The 14,231-nt window shown below is 40.2% G+C and overlaps 1 protein-coding gene across 3 annotated transcripts in view; it reads left to right on the top strand.

Moving 5' to 3' along the window:
- ryk (receptor like tyrosine kinase) overlaps positions 1 to 14,231 on the top strand; it is a 61,932-nt gene that overhangs the window by 10,970 nt on the left and 36,731 nt on the right. For all 3 annotated transcript variants that reach the window (XM_074636560.1, XM_074636562.1, XM_074636561.1), the window contains exons 2-4: positions 8,472 to 8,593; positions 8,721 to 8,820; positions 10,602 to 10,733. In XM_074636560.1, coding sequence (XP_074492661.1) covers positions 8,472 to 8,593; positions 8,721 to 8,820; positions 10,602 to 10,733 — 354 coding nt within the window. The remainder of the gene's footprint in view (positions 1 to 8,471; positions 8,594 to 8,720; positions 8,821 to 10,601; positions 10,734 to 14,231) is intronic.

Genomic DNA, 14,231 nt, shown 5'->3' on the forward strand with positions numbered 1-14,231 from the left:
ACCTGGAAAGTAACTGCAGGCCAGGCCTGCCCAAAGTAGGGCTCGAGGGCCAAAGTTTGCCCGCCATAAGATTTGATTCGGTTCGCTACATGTTAGCGATTTTTTTTTTTTGACCCACTTTCTGTCTTTCGGAGGCTTTAACAGGCTCGGTTTTCCATTGGTACCAACCTTGTTAGCTTGTCGGGAAGGAGGTTAAATAACACTCATAAGTTAGGCTAAATTTTGGCGAGGAAAAACTGGCATGGCCATTTTCAAAGGGGTCCCTTGACCTCTGACCTCAAGATATGTGATTGAAAATGGGTTTCTATGGGTACCCACGAGTCTCCCCTTTACAGACATGCCCACTTTATGATAATCACATGCAGTTTGGGCAAAACATGCAGATTTTTTAATGCAGTATAAATGTGTTATTTTCGTCTATTCTTAAAATGGTGTATTTGAATATTTCTGCATACAATAGGTGTTTGCTTTTGGCCTGTGGCCCACCATTAAGTTCCAGTTGGACACCGCTGTTGTAGGCCAACTGATATTATGTACCCAGTCTTACCCTGATCCTACAGACGTTGTAACCAGGATGAAGAGTTAAAGAAAAACAACTCTCAAGTGCCCTACATCTCTAGAGCGAACCGTGACATGGGACAGCATGTCAGATGATTTCATGCTGAAATTGTCAACCCAACGCCTCGTGTTAAAGTGGCTGTTATTTAAAGCAAAGAGTTCATCTTTGATGACTGCTATTAGAGATGGGCTTTTTTTTTCATAAAGCAACTAGCGAGTCTTGTGATCATTTAAATCCTGCTTATTCTGAAGTTTCCCTGTAGTTGAGCACGGTTTTCAACCAGTCAGTCGTCTGTTTGAATTGAATTTGCTAATGGACATCTTTAGTATGAGTGATTGTGATTTAGCTGTATTGCATTTTTCACATGGTGAACCATTTTTAACTTGATATGAAAGAATTTGTTGAGGTATTTTTGTTCAATGAATAGAAGATATGTGTTCAAACAGTACCCAATAGTGATGCGCGGGTCGACCCACAACCCGCTGGTCGGGCGGGTTCAGGTGAGCTTACTAGAAAATATCGCGGGTTTTTGCGGGCGGGTAAAAAAAGTGACAAAGCAGCATTCTGAGTAAGTTACTAATAACTTACATAAACATTGCGCGCAATAGTCCACCTTCTCTCTCTCTCTCTCTCTCTCTCTCTCAAACACACACACCAGCCGTGGTGACGGCAAGTAATTTTAACACATTCCGTGCCATCATGACGTAATGCGCTGTGAAGAGGTCGATGGTCATTTCACGTATTTCTGTGAGATGACGTTCCACACACACACACACCATGTTGTGCTTGACTCTGCTTGTCTCTGTCCTTATCTCAGACCTCAATGATGATATTTATTGTGCTATATAATACATAAAACTTTAGCATAAAGTTGGAGTTTTGTGGGACGGGTTCGGGTGATCGATCAACACATATTTTTGCAGGTCGGGCGGTGCGGATTGGCTCTCATAGCGGTTTGGGTGGAGGGTGCGGGTACTAGAAAACCCTGACCCGTGCATCACTAGTGCCCAACCCAACCTGATCCAGCTGCGAATTGTGTTATTTCTTCATTTTGGGTTGCTTTGTGTAGCTTGTTATAAAACTTTCAATTGAATGGCTGCTGGATTTGGGCTGCAATGCAAAAATGCAAAGTTCTCTAAGGTGTGTACTTTGGTAATATGCTACAAAACATATGTTTTAAACTACTGTTTTCTAGGGGTGTAAGAAAATATCAATACACATGAGTATCGCAATATTATGTTGTGCGATGCTGTATTGATTCTCCAAAATGCTGTATTGATTTTAAATAACCTCATAAAAGTCTGTTACTAGCATCATATGAAACTAGAAAACCTGAGGAATCCATTGGTACCAACTACCAGCTTGTTGTGAAGGAGGCTAAATAACGCTCCAAATTTAGGCTCAATTTTGGCGAGGAAAAACTGGCATTTTGATTTTCACAAGGATGCTTCAACCTCTGACCTCAAGATATGTGACTGAAAATGGGTTCTATAGGTACCCACGAGTCTCCCCAGCTGACAGACTAAAAGTTTAGCATTGGGCTACTTTACACAATGTCTTTTTCAATCACAGACCAAATCCCGTTCTCCTCAGTTTATAGCTTTTCTCGTGTGTCTGATATCTTAGACCTTGAGATCCCTCCCCTCTCCTGCCTGATTCCTGCCTGTGGATTTGTTTGGAGTTTCCAGTTGATAGAGTTTCACGCGGGCCCTCATTTTCTCCTTCCTTGGTTAATGTCGCCAGTATCTTCCGCAGTGAGAGGCTGGAGGGAGTGTTTATCTCCGGAGCGCTCAGGGATGAAGGCTTTGGGAGGTATAGTGTCGACTGTGCGCACAAGAGGGTCTTTGTTATATCTGTCCTGGACCTTACCACCTGGCCACTGCCACCTTTTGTTCTCCTCTTTCAAAGTCTGCAACGTGAGCCACAGCTCGCAAGAGAACCCTGGATGTCGATTTCAAACTTTACGGAGCCCAAAATGTTAAGACAAACTAAGATGCTGCTGTGAGTTGCAGTTTTGTGTTGACAGCTGTACATGAAAGGAACGGCCATTTTCAGTGTATTTTAAGACTGATTTGATATGTTATGTGATGTAAAAGGTTTAAGGCAACATCGTATCCATGCCGGTTTCAATGTCTGAACCAGTGAGAAAAATGTGGCAGGAGGGAGGTGAGTGAGTAATCCTGTCTCCCCTCCCACAGCTGAAATAAGTGTCAATGTGCCCTCAAGCAAGGCACTTAAATGAGGAGGACTGATTGTGCTGGGCAGCTCTAATGTGTTGGTACTCTAGGAATGTCAGCAGGGCGTTTCGTGGAAAGAGCGTGTGATTAGTGTTGTGCTGAATCCGTCAAACCAATGAAGTTGTGCATCTGGGGATCTTTTCCCGCCAAGCTCAGGCTACAAGAGAGGATCCAGAGATTAGAGGGATTTTAATTGATGTCTAATAGAAGGAATGCTTATTTACAGACAATGTTTAGCTCACTCTGAGATATTCCAGACAGAAGTATACCCTAATTGATATTCCTCCTAAAAATGTTTGGCACATCCGTTACATAAGAACCCAAGACCCAAACACTTTCTTATGACTTTACTCCAGATGCTGACATCTTGGAGTTCAATAGAAAATAAAGTTGCAAAGGCTTTGTCCACATGTATTACAGTCAGGGCTGTCAAAGTTAATGCAAATTTGCTTTACTAACTTTTACAACTAATTTCTTTAATGCATTAATGCAACTTGCGATTTTTAAGTTGTAGCGGGCTCAGTTTTAAAGCTATAGTGAAGATACTGGTATCATGTGAAACTAGAAAAAAACTAAGAAATCCATTGGTACCAACCATGAAGGAGAGAAGTTTGAAAAGGATAAATAATGCACCAATCTTACGCTAAATTTTGGCGAGGAAAAACTGGCATGGCCATTTTCAAAGGGGTCCCTTGACCTCTGACCTCAAGATATGTGAATGAAAATGAGTACCCACGAGTCTCCCCTTTACAGACATGCCCACTTTATGATAATCACATGCAGTTTGGAGCAAGTCATAGTTAAGTCAGCACACTGACACACTGACAGCTGTTGTTGCCTGTTGGGCTGCAGTTAAAGGTTATGATTTGAGCATATTTTTAATGCTAAATGCAGTACCTGTGAGGGTTTCTGGACAATATTTGTCATTGTTTTGTTTTGCTAATTGATTTCCAATAATAAATATATACATACATTTGCATAAAGTAAGCACATTTGTCCACTCCTATGTTGATAAGAGTTTTAAATACTTGACAAATCTCCCTTTTAAGGTACATTTTGAACAGATAACATTTTTTTATTTATTATAATTATAACTACAATTATAATTACACTTCATTTAAGGATTACTGTTATTGCTCCTGTCACCCAGCATAGTCTGCAGCTATATGTTCTTTACGTTGAAAGAATTATTGGTCACTGTAATCATTCCTCTTGTGCATACTTGCTTCCTACTATGACTCTAATGTAAGAGATGAGGGGCAAGTTCAGCCGAGGTTATTATGAGGCTTCAGCTGTTTGAGTGAGCCTGATCAAGTGAGTAACACAACACAAAGAGGGAATTTTATACTAAAAAGACTGTAACTTTAGGAATACCCACTTGATTTGCCAAACTTAGGCCTTATATTAGCTTTGGCTAATCCGTATTCAAATATATTCTTGCACAAGACTGTGTATTTTGTCCACTGTTTCTTAAAGCTGAGTCACATAAGAAAGGAATACCTGGGAAAGCAGAAAAATTAGAAAGGAATACGGCCAGAGTGGACACGAGGATTGATTACAGCGACCAATAACGTAAAGTACTTTAATGTGGAATATATGACGTGAATATTCTATTGAGACAAACATATCGTTTAAAGTAATTTACACATTGGTGCAAACAATTATACTTATCCCACTGTGTAGTTCGTTTGTTCCTCAGGCACTAGTTTTTTTACAGATTTTTGTACGCTTGTGATGAATCAGCCTCCTTTCACAACCATTTATAGTTCTGCTTAGTAGTTCTAATCATGTCCCTCATTACTGTCTTTGATGTAGTTTTGCCTTTTCATTGCTGAGTCTCTCACTTAAAGCAGAGAGTGTTATAGATGTTTAATGACTGGCACTGAAGTTATTATAGTGGAATTCACATGTTTTTATGAGTTTTCTTTCCCCTTAGCATTTTTAACCCCAATAATTCAAGCCGTTAAACCCTGAAATGTTATTCCTTCCTTCCTCTTTGCACTTGTGCTTTTCCACTTGGCTGTGCACAATGCTATCACTTGCTTAAAAAATATTTCACAAGTTCTATGTAAAGCCACTGGGCTGTTTTTCAACCAGCTAGATGTTAATAGTCAAAGAAAAAGGCCAACATTGTCCTGAGTGACAGAAACTAGCAATGCACTGCAACTGTGTTGATATATGATGATGAATTTCACCACATTTTTCAATAAACAATGTCACATCATGTACTTGTGCATGAAGAACAGTTGGTTGTTATGGCTACATGTCACTGTGGGACAAACCATACATCCATGAAGCCTACTTTTTTTACGAACATAGTTGTACACTTTAGTATGTGCTTATTGATTTAGGGGCTTACTGACCTCTTATTTAGTCTAATTCATGAAAAATGGTTTCCACTGAGGCAGAATAGATAGCTATTGATATGAGTAGAAATGATTAATTAATACAGTAATCATTTATTTGGAAAGGTCACATAGCAGATTTATTTTTTGGTTTATTTCACCAACAAATTTGGTGTCATTTATTTCATGCAGTGTGGAAAACAGCTTTAAGAATTTGAAAAGAGGATTTATGAAGCATTCACTTTCTTTTTTCTCTGTCTGTTTTCTCTTGTTATTTCATTGTGCTCAAGTGTGCTGGAGTTGAGTGTTTTTTTCAGCTCAGTGCAGGTGATACAGTGTGTCCTGCCCTGGCTATTGTTAATCACTTGACACCAGCAGAGAGAAATGGAAATGTCCTGCAGGAAATAATCCCTCAAAACACAACATGCTGCCAAGTTATCCCACTGGAATTCAAAACGATGTAGTTATTTTCCATCAGCGTTTGAGAAGTCTGTTAGCATTAGAGACGTTTGCATCTGCAGTAGCTAACAAGCATGATGGTGTAGCGAGGCACTTTCTATGTATTGACCGCCAAACAACCAACAAGAATCTTGTTTATAGGCACACCTTCTCCTAATGCTGTTTTCCCGTTGCAGAGAGCAGTGAGTCAGTGATGAAACTGCTCTGCGTGGTTCAACTTCCTTAACCTCAGGAACCACTTATTCCCCCGTCCTCAGTCTGTGTACACTGACAGGCTCCTGTTGCCATTCCTTCACGTTCCTGTTTTGAAGTTGTTGCAGTTACAGTGACTGGCTGTGGTGCTGTGGGAGGGACGAACGCGAGCCAGACTCACACGCTGCTTCTCTTTGGGGCCTTTATGCCTGGTTGCATAGTTTAATTGGTATCAAAGCAGTGTGGCCACATGTTGAGACAAGGGAGGTAGACAGAGTCGAGCACGAGAAAGGCAATTATTACGGGACTAAACTGTGTGGTCGTGTGCACAAATCCGTTAAGTGACTACATATACACATGAGAGACTGTGCAGAGAAGAGTCATATGCGAAGATAACATCAGATTTTCAGATTTGATCACAATTAGCCTAAGCACATGTATCATAGCATTTTCCGGTTCCAATTTTTCAGTTCCTTATTTAAGGTTATATGTCCACATTTTTGTATTAAAGCTGCAGTTGGTAACTTTGAGCAAATGTGATAAAAAGTTATTTCTTATAAAGCTGTCACTATATCCTGACAGTCGTGCATGTGACAGATAATCTGTGAAAAAAATCATGTTCCTCTGTGTCCTCCTGTGCTCCTAATGACATTTGCGAGATTTCACGGCACCCGAGTGAAAACAACCAATCAGAGCCGAGCAGTCTCTACAGCTGCTGTCAATCACTGCTCACGAAACTCACAAACTCCAATCAAATTAGGCAGCGCTGATCAAATCTCAATCAATATTCTGTTGCTGTAATGCCCATTTCTCACCTCAAATGTTTTCAGAAATGTAATTTAGCGTACTGCTTAGTTGTAAAATGAGAAAGTTCATGACCCAGCAGTCATGTTGAAAACAGCCGAGCCAAAACCAAGCACTGCCCACCGACAGGGTCACAAACTTTCTCATTTTACAACTAAACAGTACACTAACATATGTTTCTGAAAAGAGAAATAGGCATTACACTAACAGAATCTTTATTCATTTTTGATCAGCGCTGTCTAGTTTGAGAGTTTGATCCAAGTTTGCGAGTTTCGCGAGCAATGATTAACAGCTGCTGTAGAGACTGCTCGGCTCTGATTGGTTGTTTACCACTGGTCTGTGAAATCTTGCAAATGTCATAAAAAGCGCAGTGTGATGCAGAGGAACATGATTCTTTTTCACAGATTATCTGTCTCATGTACTACTGTCAGGATATAGTGACGGCTTTATAAAAATACAGCGGTTAATCGATTTAAAATATTTAATCAGATGATTGTCCATAGTTAATCGCAATTACAACATGGGAGTGGGCAAATATGCTGCTTTATGCAAATGTTTGTATATATTTATTATTGGAAATCAATTAAAAACACTAAACAATGACAAATATTGTCCTGAAACCCTCACAGGTACTGCATTTAGCTTAAAAAAATATGCTCAAATCATAACAACTCAAACTGCAGCCCAACAGGCAACAACAGCTGTCAGTGTGTCAGTGTGCTGACTTGACTATGACTTGCCCCAAACTGCATGTGATTATCATAAAGTTGGCATGTCTGTAAAGGGGAGACTTGTGGGTACCCATAGAACCCATTTCCAGTCACATTTGTTGAGGTCAGAGGTCAAGGGACCCCTTTGAAAATGGCCATGGCAGTTTTTCCTCTCCACAATGTAGCATTAGTTTGGAGCGTTATTTAGCCTCCTTTGCGACAACCTAGTATGACATGGTTGGAACCAATGGATTCCTTAGGTTTTCTAGCTTCTTTGAATTTTACACATTTTAGTGAAAATGTACAAGGAGCAGTTTCCAGCTATCTTACTCTGGGCTTGGTGGTTAGATGCTAGTTTATGTAACAGCCGTCTTCTCTCTGAGTTGGTAAATGCCTGAGAATGTTTTTAATTGAGCCAATGTGAGAAAGGTCTATGAGCCGGGGCTCTGAGATAGCCCGAGGGTATTGGGGGAGCCTGGGCACATTCTTCCCCTCTCTTTAAACTAGATACTCGCAGACTGATAGACAGACCCTACTCACACACAGACGCCTTCAAGGACTGATAGAACTGCCCCGGGCCAGGGTCGGGGATTTCACCAGCACACATTAGACTGTTTGATGCAGCAGTGAAAACAACTTTATTAGGCTTGACTTTGTTAAAGATCGAATGAGAAAGGAACACAACATACAGTACCAACCCGTCTAGCTTTCTGATGAGCATGTACTATGGCATTTACTACACATATACATTAAGACTGAATGGCTGAACAGACTGTGGATGTTGTATAGAAGTCCGGTTTCATCTAAGGCATTCCACTCCCTTCATCTTAACCCTTCCCAATTTTGTTTCCTGCATAGAAAATTGCAGTCATATTTGGATGTTGTCTCACTTGAACGTTTTGAAGTTTTTCACTTTGGGCACTAAGAGGTTCTCAAGTACTAACAGATGTGGTTAGTCCATCACTTTTATTGTGGGGAAACCCCCCTAATCCAAGCTGGCAGTTTGAGTTGATATTTACCATTTTCCTCAGGCTTGCTCTGTGTGAGTGTCTAAATCTACCTCTAAATTAGAAAATGTGTTCTCCAGCATAGTTGTTTTTTCTTCTTCTGGATTTCCAAAATATGTCTCATAAGGTATAATTGTATGTCCTTTGTCTTTCCACAGGCCTCGATGCAGAGCTGTACTATGTGCGAGACGATGTGGTGAATCATTATGCTCTCTCCTTCACGCTGCCTGTGCCCAGCGAGACCAACAGCCTTCATTTCTCATGGCATTCCAAGACAAAGGTAAGTCTCAGCATCAGGAGTTATAGATTAACCACTTCCATACATGCTTACTTGTACACACATGATGCCAGGCGACCTATTTGTGTGTGTGTGTTGACAATGTTCGTTCCTCATTCTTTATGTATAGGTTGACTACCGGCTGGGCTTCCACATGGAGAACCCTGTTGCCATGAACCAACCACGGAGCAACATCTCCAATCAGGGGGAGGTGCCCCGTGTTCCATCTGGTTCGTCAAATATCCGCCTTTCGTTGTGTCATGCACTCATAGGGCTCCTACATGATTCAAGTTTGTAGACTTTTAAAAAATGGCAGTAAATCCATACTTGTGGCTGTGGCTCAGAGGTAGAGCGGGTCGCCCTCCAACTACTGTGTGTGTGAATGAGTATTTAGATTAGATCCTTGAATGGTGCCATCATTGTATGAATGTGTGAATGTGTGAATGCTGACATTTAGTGTAAAGCACTTTGAGTGGTCGGAAGACTAGAAAGGCGCTATATATATATAAATGCAAGTCCATTTACCATTTACCTGTCTCTAACATGTTCTGTGTTAACCGGATAGGATGAGGGAATTTTTCAAATATGCTGAGGAGTTTTAAGTTGCAACTCAGTAACGCAACAGTTGTTGAAACATTATTCTAGTTACTGCATCATGTAGGCTGCGACACTCTATTAAAGGAGTAGTTTGACATTTTGGGAAGATTGATACCTCTCTCATATCTGTCTGTTAAATATGAAGCTGGAGCCAGCAGCATTAGTTTAGCTTACCATAAACATTGGGAACAGGGTGCAACTGCTAACCTGTCTCTGTCCAAAAGTAACAAAATCTGGCCTCAAGTATTTTTATTATAAACTAATTACCACGTTATAGCTCTATTTTATCCATATAAAAACCCAAGTGAGAAAAGACAAGTTGCAGTATTATGAGGAGTTATTTGCCCGACTATGGAGGCACCAAAACAGGCGTTACAGTGATTAGCACAGGGCTGTATTCTGGAGTGTCACTTATAGGGCTCTCCATTGGCACTTTTGGCAGCAAACTATGCCACGCTGATTTGCGTTTCCGTTACCAGCTCTAGTGCGCCAAGTTGTGCCACTCCGTCACCGACTGCAGCCAACTCTGCTACTAATACTGCAAGGAGGAAGAGTATAAACAGCAAAAATAACAGGGGACTTTTATTGTGAAGAATGTAGGAAATTAAATGGGTTTATCCACCGTTTTACAGCCGCTTGACAGATTAAAAAAAACACTTTTACTTTCAGTAACTGATCAGGAAGCGAGGCCAATCAAATGGGTGGGTTTTAAACTGGTGCACAAGGCCAAATTGAGTCACTACACGTGAAACATAACACCACAATCCATCGTGTTTTGGTCATTTATGCTGCTCTCCTTCCCGTGGACATCTTCTGATCTGATCGTCAGTTATGTGATTTTCGGAGGACCAGTGTTTTTGCCGCAACGCCTGATTTGATGAGGATGCAGCCTATTTCTTGGCCATAAACAGTGACTTCCTGGAGTCTCTGCTGGTTGCCTGGCGACTGATTAGAGCCAAGAAATAGTCTGGTATATAACCTCCAGTAAAACAGCGAATTGTAGTTTTACACATTGTTTTTGTACAGATTAAACAACAAAGTATTACATGCTAATTAGGGAGCTTTAGGGTTGCTGGTAGGCAGACGTTAAGCGTATTATAACTGTATTTCCCATGATGTTGAACTTATGCTCTTGCTCCTTGAGAAATGAATTCAATATTTTTTAAATGTCTAACTACTGTAACGTGACAGTAGGGGTGATAAAGTTGTATACAACATTGTTACAATTAAACAATTCTTCTCAATTAAACAAGTTATTTAAAGCCTTCAATTATATATATTAATCTTTACAATTCACTGATGTCATACATCTCTGACTGCGATTGCCGGCATAGTTTCAAACCAGATATTATCCATCGCAGGAGACCAAGTTTCTCTGAATTACATGTATGTGTGTGTGTTGGTCTCTCTACAGTCTTCAGAGTGGACCTCTTCTGTTCGGGCAAGGTAGATGGAGAGGCTGTTTTAACAGTGCAGCTCAATCTGACCATCCATGCCAACAACTACACAGTGCTCAACTTCAAGAGGAGGAAAATGTGCTATAAAAGTGAGTATCTAATCAGCTAATAATCTAAACAAATGTATGGTTAGAGGTACGCATCAAGAAGCTGGTGCAGACTTACTCCATGTTGTTTTCACTCTGTATTATTATTTATCCACCTGTAGACTTTTTTCATAGCAGACATCTTTACATGTCGTAGCAGGGAAAGCACAATATTACCCTTTTTATCATTACTCTAATATTTGTAGGGATATCAATCCACTGTTTTGTTTCTGTAACTGAAAAAGCAGTTAGAGTAAATGTTTTATATTTCCCGTCTCTCCTCGTTGATGATCCTGTTTGTCTCTCTTCACTATGAGCTGTCAGAATAAATAGTTTAAACCTGTAGTATCTTATAAAGTAAACAAACAGAACATAAACAACACAATCAAAGTTGTATTTTTCAATAATATCACAGTAGCGGTACGAGTTTTTGTCCAGTGCTTTAAGAGCTGGTTTAGAGGCTAAAGCCTGGTCTAGCATACTGCAAAATACATCGCTTTAACTGTTGCATACTGCATACTACTCAGGAACGCAGTAAGCAGTATACAGTACATACTGCATACTACTCAGGAACGCAGTAAGCAGTATACAGTACATACTGCATACTACTCAGGAACGCAGTAAGCAGTATACAGTACATACTGCATACTACTCAGGAACGCAGTAAGCAGTATACAGTACATACTGCATACTACTCAGGAACGCAGTAAGCAGTATACACTACATACTGCATACTACTCAGGAACGCAGTAAGCAGTATACAGTACATACTGCATACTGCTTTCGTCAGTAATATGTAGTAGACGGTTTCAGATACAGCCTGGGACATTTCAGTTGAATCGAGAAGTCGTTAATGTTATTAGTACCTCCTTTGCTTTTCCTGCTATGACAAGTCAAAGTGTCTGCTGTGAAAAGGGCCTATTGTGTTGACTAGATTAGAAACGGTCCAACACATACTGCTAAGATGCATTGATAAAAAAAAATGTTTTTGAAGAAGAAGAACATGGAGTGTGTGGAGAGTTTGAGGAGAGAATTTACTTAATGTTGTCAGCAGTGTGTCAGATGTAGTACTCTGACAGTGACTACGTGTACATGCACAAAATATTCAGTTTTTTGCCCTTATTCAGGAAAAAGACAATATTCCTACTGAGCTTTACATGCAGCCGTGCATACTTTGATTAACGTAACCGGTGGCGGACTTTTTCGACCGTGCGAACACGGCCTCCCGCTTTCATTACTTCAGCCACCTTCTTGAAAAGGTCGGCATTGCGATATTTGTGCATATCCAAAAACCTGTTGATATCCAAGTCTTTCATAATGTTTAAAAGTATGTGTGTTTCAGAAATGTGGGTTTTTCTTTAGGCATGCATCTCTGCAAACCGTCGGCTAGTTGGTTTGTGTATGTTGCACAGAGCTGGCCGTGAACAGGCAAGAGGCCATGTGTCGCAAACTGCAGTAAAAACCACAATTGAGACGCGTCTTCTGAATGCGCCGTATACATGTCCAAAGAACGCTCCTAAAACCTGAATAATATCGGCATATCCCACACGTCCTAATTGGAAAATGCTCCATTCAAAATGAGGCCTAATTCAGAATATCCAAACGGAATATTACATGACCCGTATCAAATTCAAAATATTGTAATATTCTGTGTGTGTGTAAAAGTAGTCAGTGAGTTACAGTGGGAGATGTGCAGGTTTCTGTATTCTGTGTTCAGTTCTGTGCTATTTTCATACTGCCTGAAGATAATTACATGTGGCAAGGAGGCTTCATGCCATATTCCACATGGAAACAAAATTTATTCCCATCTTATTTTGAGCACGAGCCATAAGAGATTCTTTGTACGCCTGAGCGGTGCTCAGAATGTACACTGAGCAATCATACCTGTCAACTTTGTCCTTGGGTTGTGTCTGTAGTGTCGTAGCAAGAGGACGAACAATGATATATGCTTGCCGTTTTATAGTCGCGCCCTGAGCTCACTGACTTAAAGTCATTTTTAACTACTGGAACTTTTCAAGGAACCCAGGAAGTCTTTTTAGGAACTCGGGAGCTTAACCCTAAAACAGCTATTTCAGGTTTGTGTCCCTGGGCCCCTAACAAAGTCACTGCTTGCAAGGTTGTCCTTTCCTGTCAGCTAGGAACTATCAGAGTGAAGAATACTGGCTGTTGTTGATTTGCAAAACACAAGTCTCCCTATTGTTTTTTATCTTGCACTTGTTGTATTTTGTTTGTACTACCTTTTAAATATTAGGACTAAGGACTATTAGAACACGGGATGCAACTTTTGTTTGATGATGTTGACATTTTAATGATAATTCATCTATTCTATTTTATGCCATTCGCCTCCAATGAGAGGGAGAGAGATTTGAAACTTTACTGGCTAAAGAAGCAGAAAAAAATACTCTGCAGATCATTACTACTTTTAAGACAGTCTTTTGGCCTTTTTGGTTGTTTTAATTTCCTTTTAAGTCTTCTGCATTTTTTTAATTATAATGCCACAGACAAACATCTTTAAAGTGTTGTTGTTGTTATGTTATATGCAAAAATTACATCTCACATTAGCTGTTGCCTTTTAATGTGTCATCGGTCTGATTTATCTCATAGACAGTAGATAAGACGTGGACCTAGTCACTGTGATTTGTGGACTGCCGTTTTGAAGCCTCAAGTTCGGCATTTTGGCCGTCGCCATCTTGCCATGTTTTTTTGCAACCAGAAGTGACACGGGAGGGTGGAGCTAAGCACAACTGAATGCTGAATAAGACATTTTCAGGCAACCAAAATGTTACAATTAAAACAGCAGTAGGTAGAATTGGCGCAAATATATGATTAAAAAAATATATATATTTTTATAAAACGGTCACTATACATAGTGTACTGTTTAGTTGTAAGATGAGAAAGTTTGTGACCATGTTGAGATCAGTTGAGGAAATACCAAGCGACGCCCACCAGCCGGAGCAAACTTTCTCATTTTACAGCTAAACAGTACACTACAAGATGTGGCAAGAAATAGGCATTTCAGTAACAGAATATTGATTCAATTTGATCCCTAGTTTGACCATTTGATCGGAGTTTGCGAGGGATTGACAGCTGCCTCCGTTGAATGAACAGCTCTGAAATGACCTGTGATTGGCCAAAGTCACGGCTAGATTTTTTAAAGCCTGAAAACAGAGCCATGAGGAGGTACAGAAGTCTAGGTTAAAGTTCTGAGACGAAAACATGGACAACTCTGTGGTAGCGACCTGTCAATCACAAGGTAGCCACGCTCTAAAGCATCCCCTGCTTTATGGTCTGTTTGACTCTAAATGGGACCATAATTTACTAAATGAACATCATGCTGTATTGAAGAAGACTTGAAACTAGCGATTGAGACCATAAACTCATGTTTACAATGTTTACTGAGGTAATAAATCAAGTTATAAGTAGGCTCATTTTCTCATAGACTTCTATACAATCAGACTTCTTTTTGCAACCAGAGGAGTCGCCCCCTGCTGGCTATTAGGA

The sequence above is a fragment of the Sebastes fasciatus genome, chromosome 5, assembly GCF_043250625.1.
Source record: "Sebastes fasciatus isolate fSebFas1 chromosome 5, fSebFas1.pri, whole genome shotgun sequence".
Lineage (NCBI taxonomy): Eukaryota > Metazoa > Chordata > Actinopteri > Perciformes > Sebastidae > Sebastes > Sebastes fasciatus.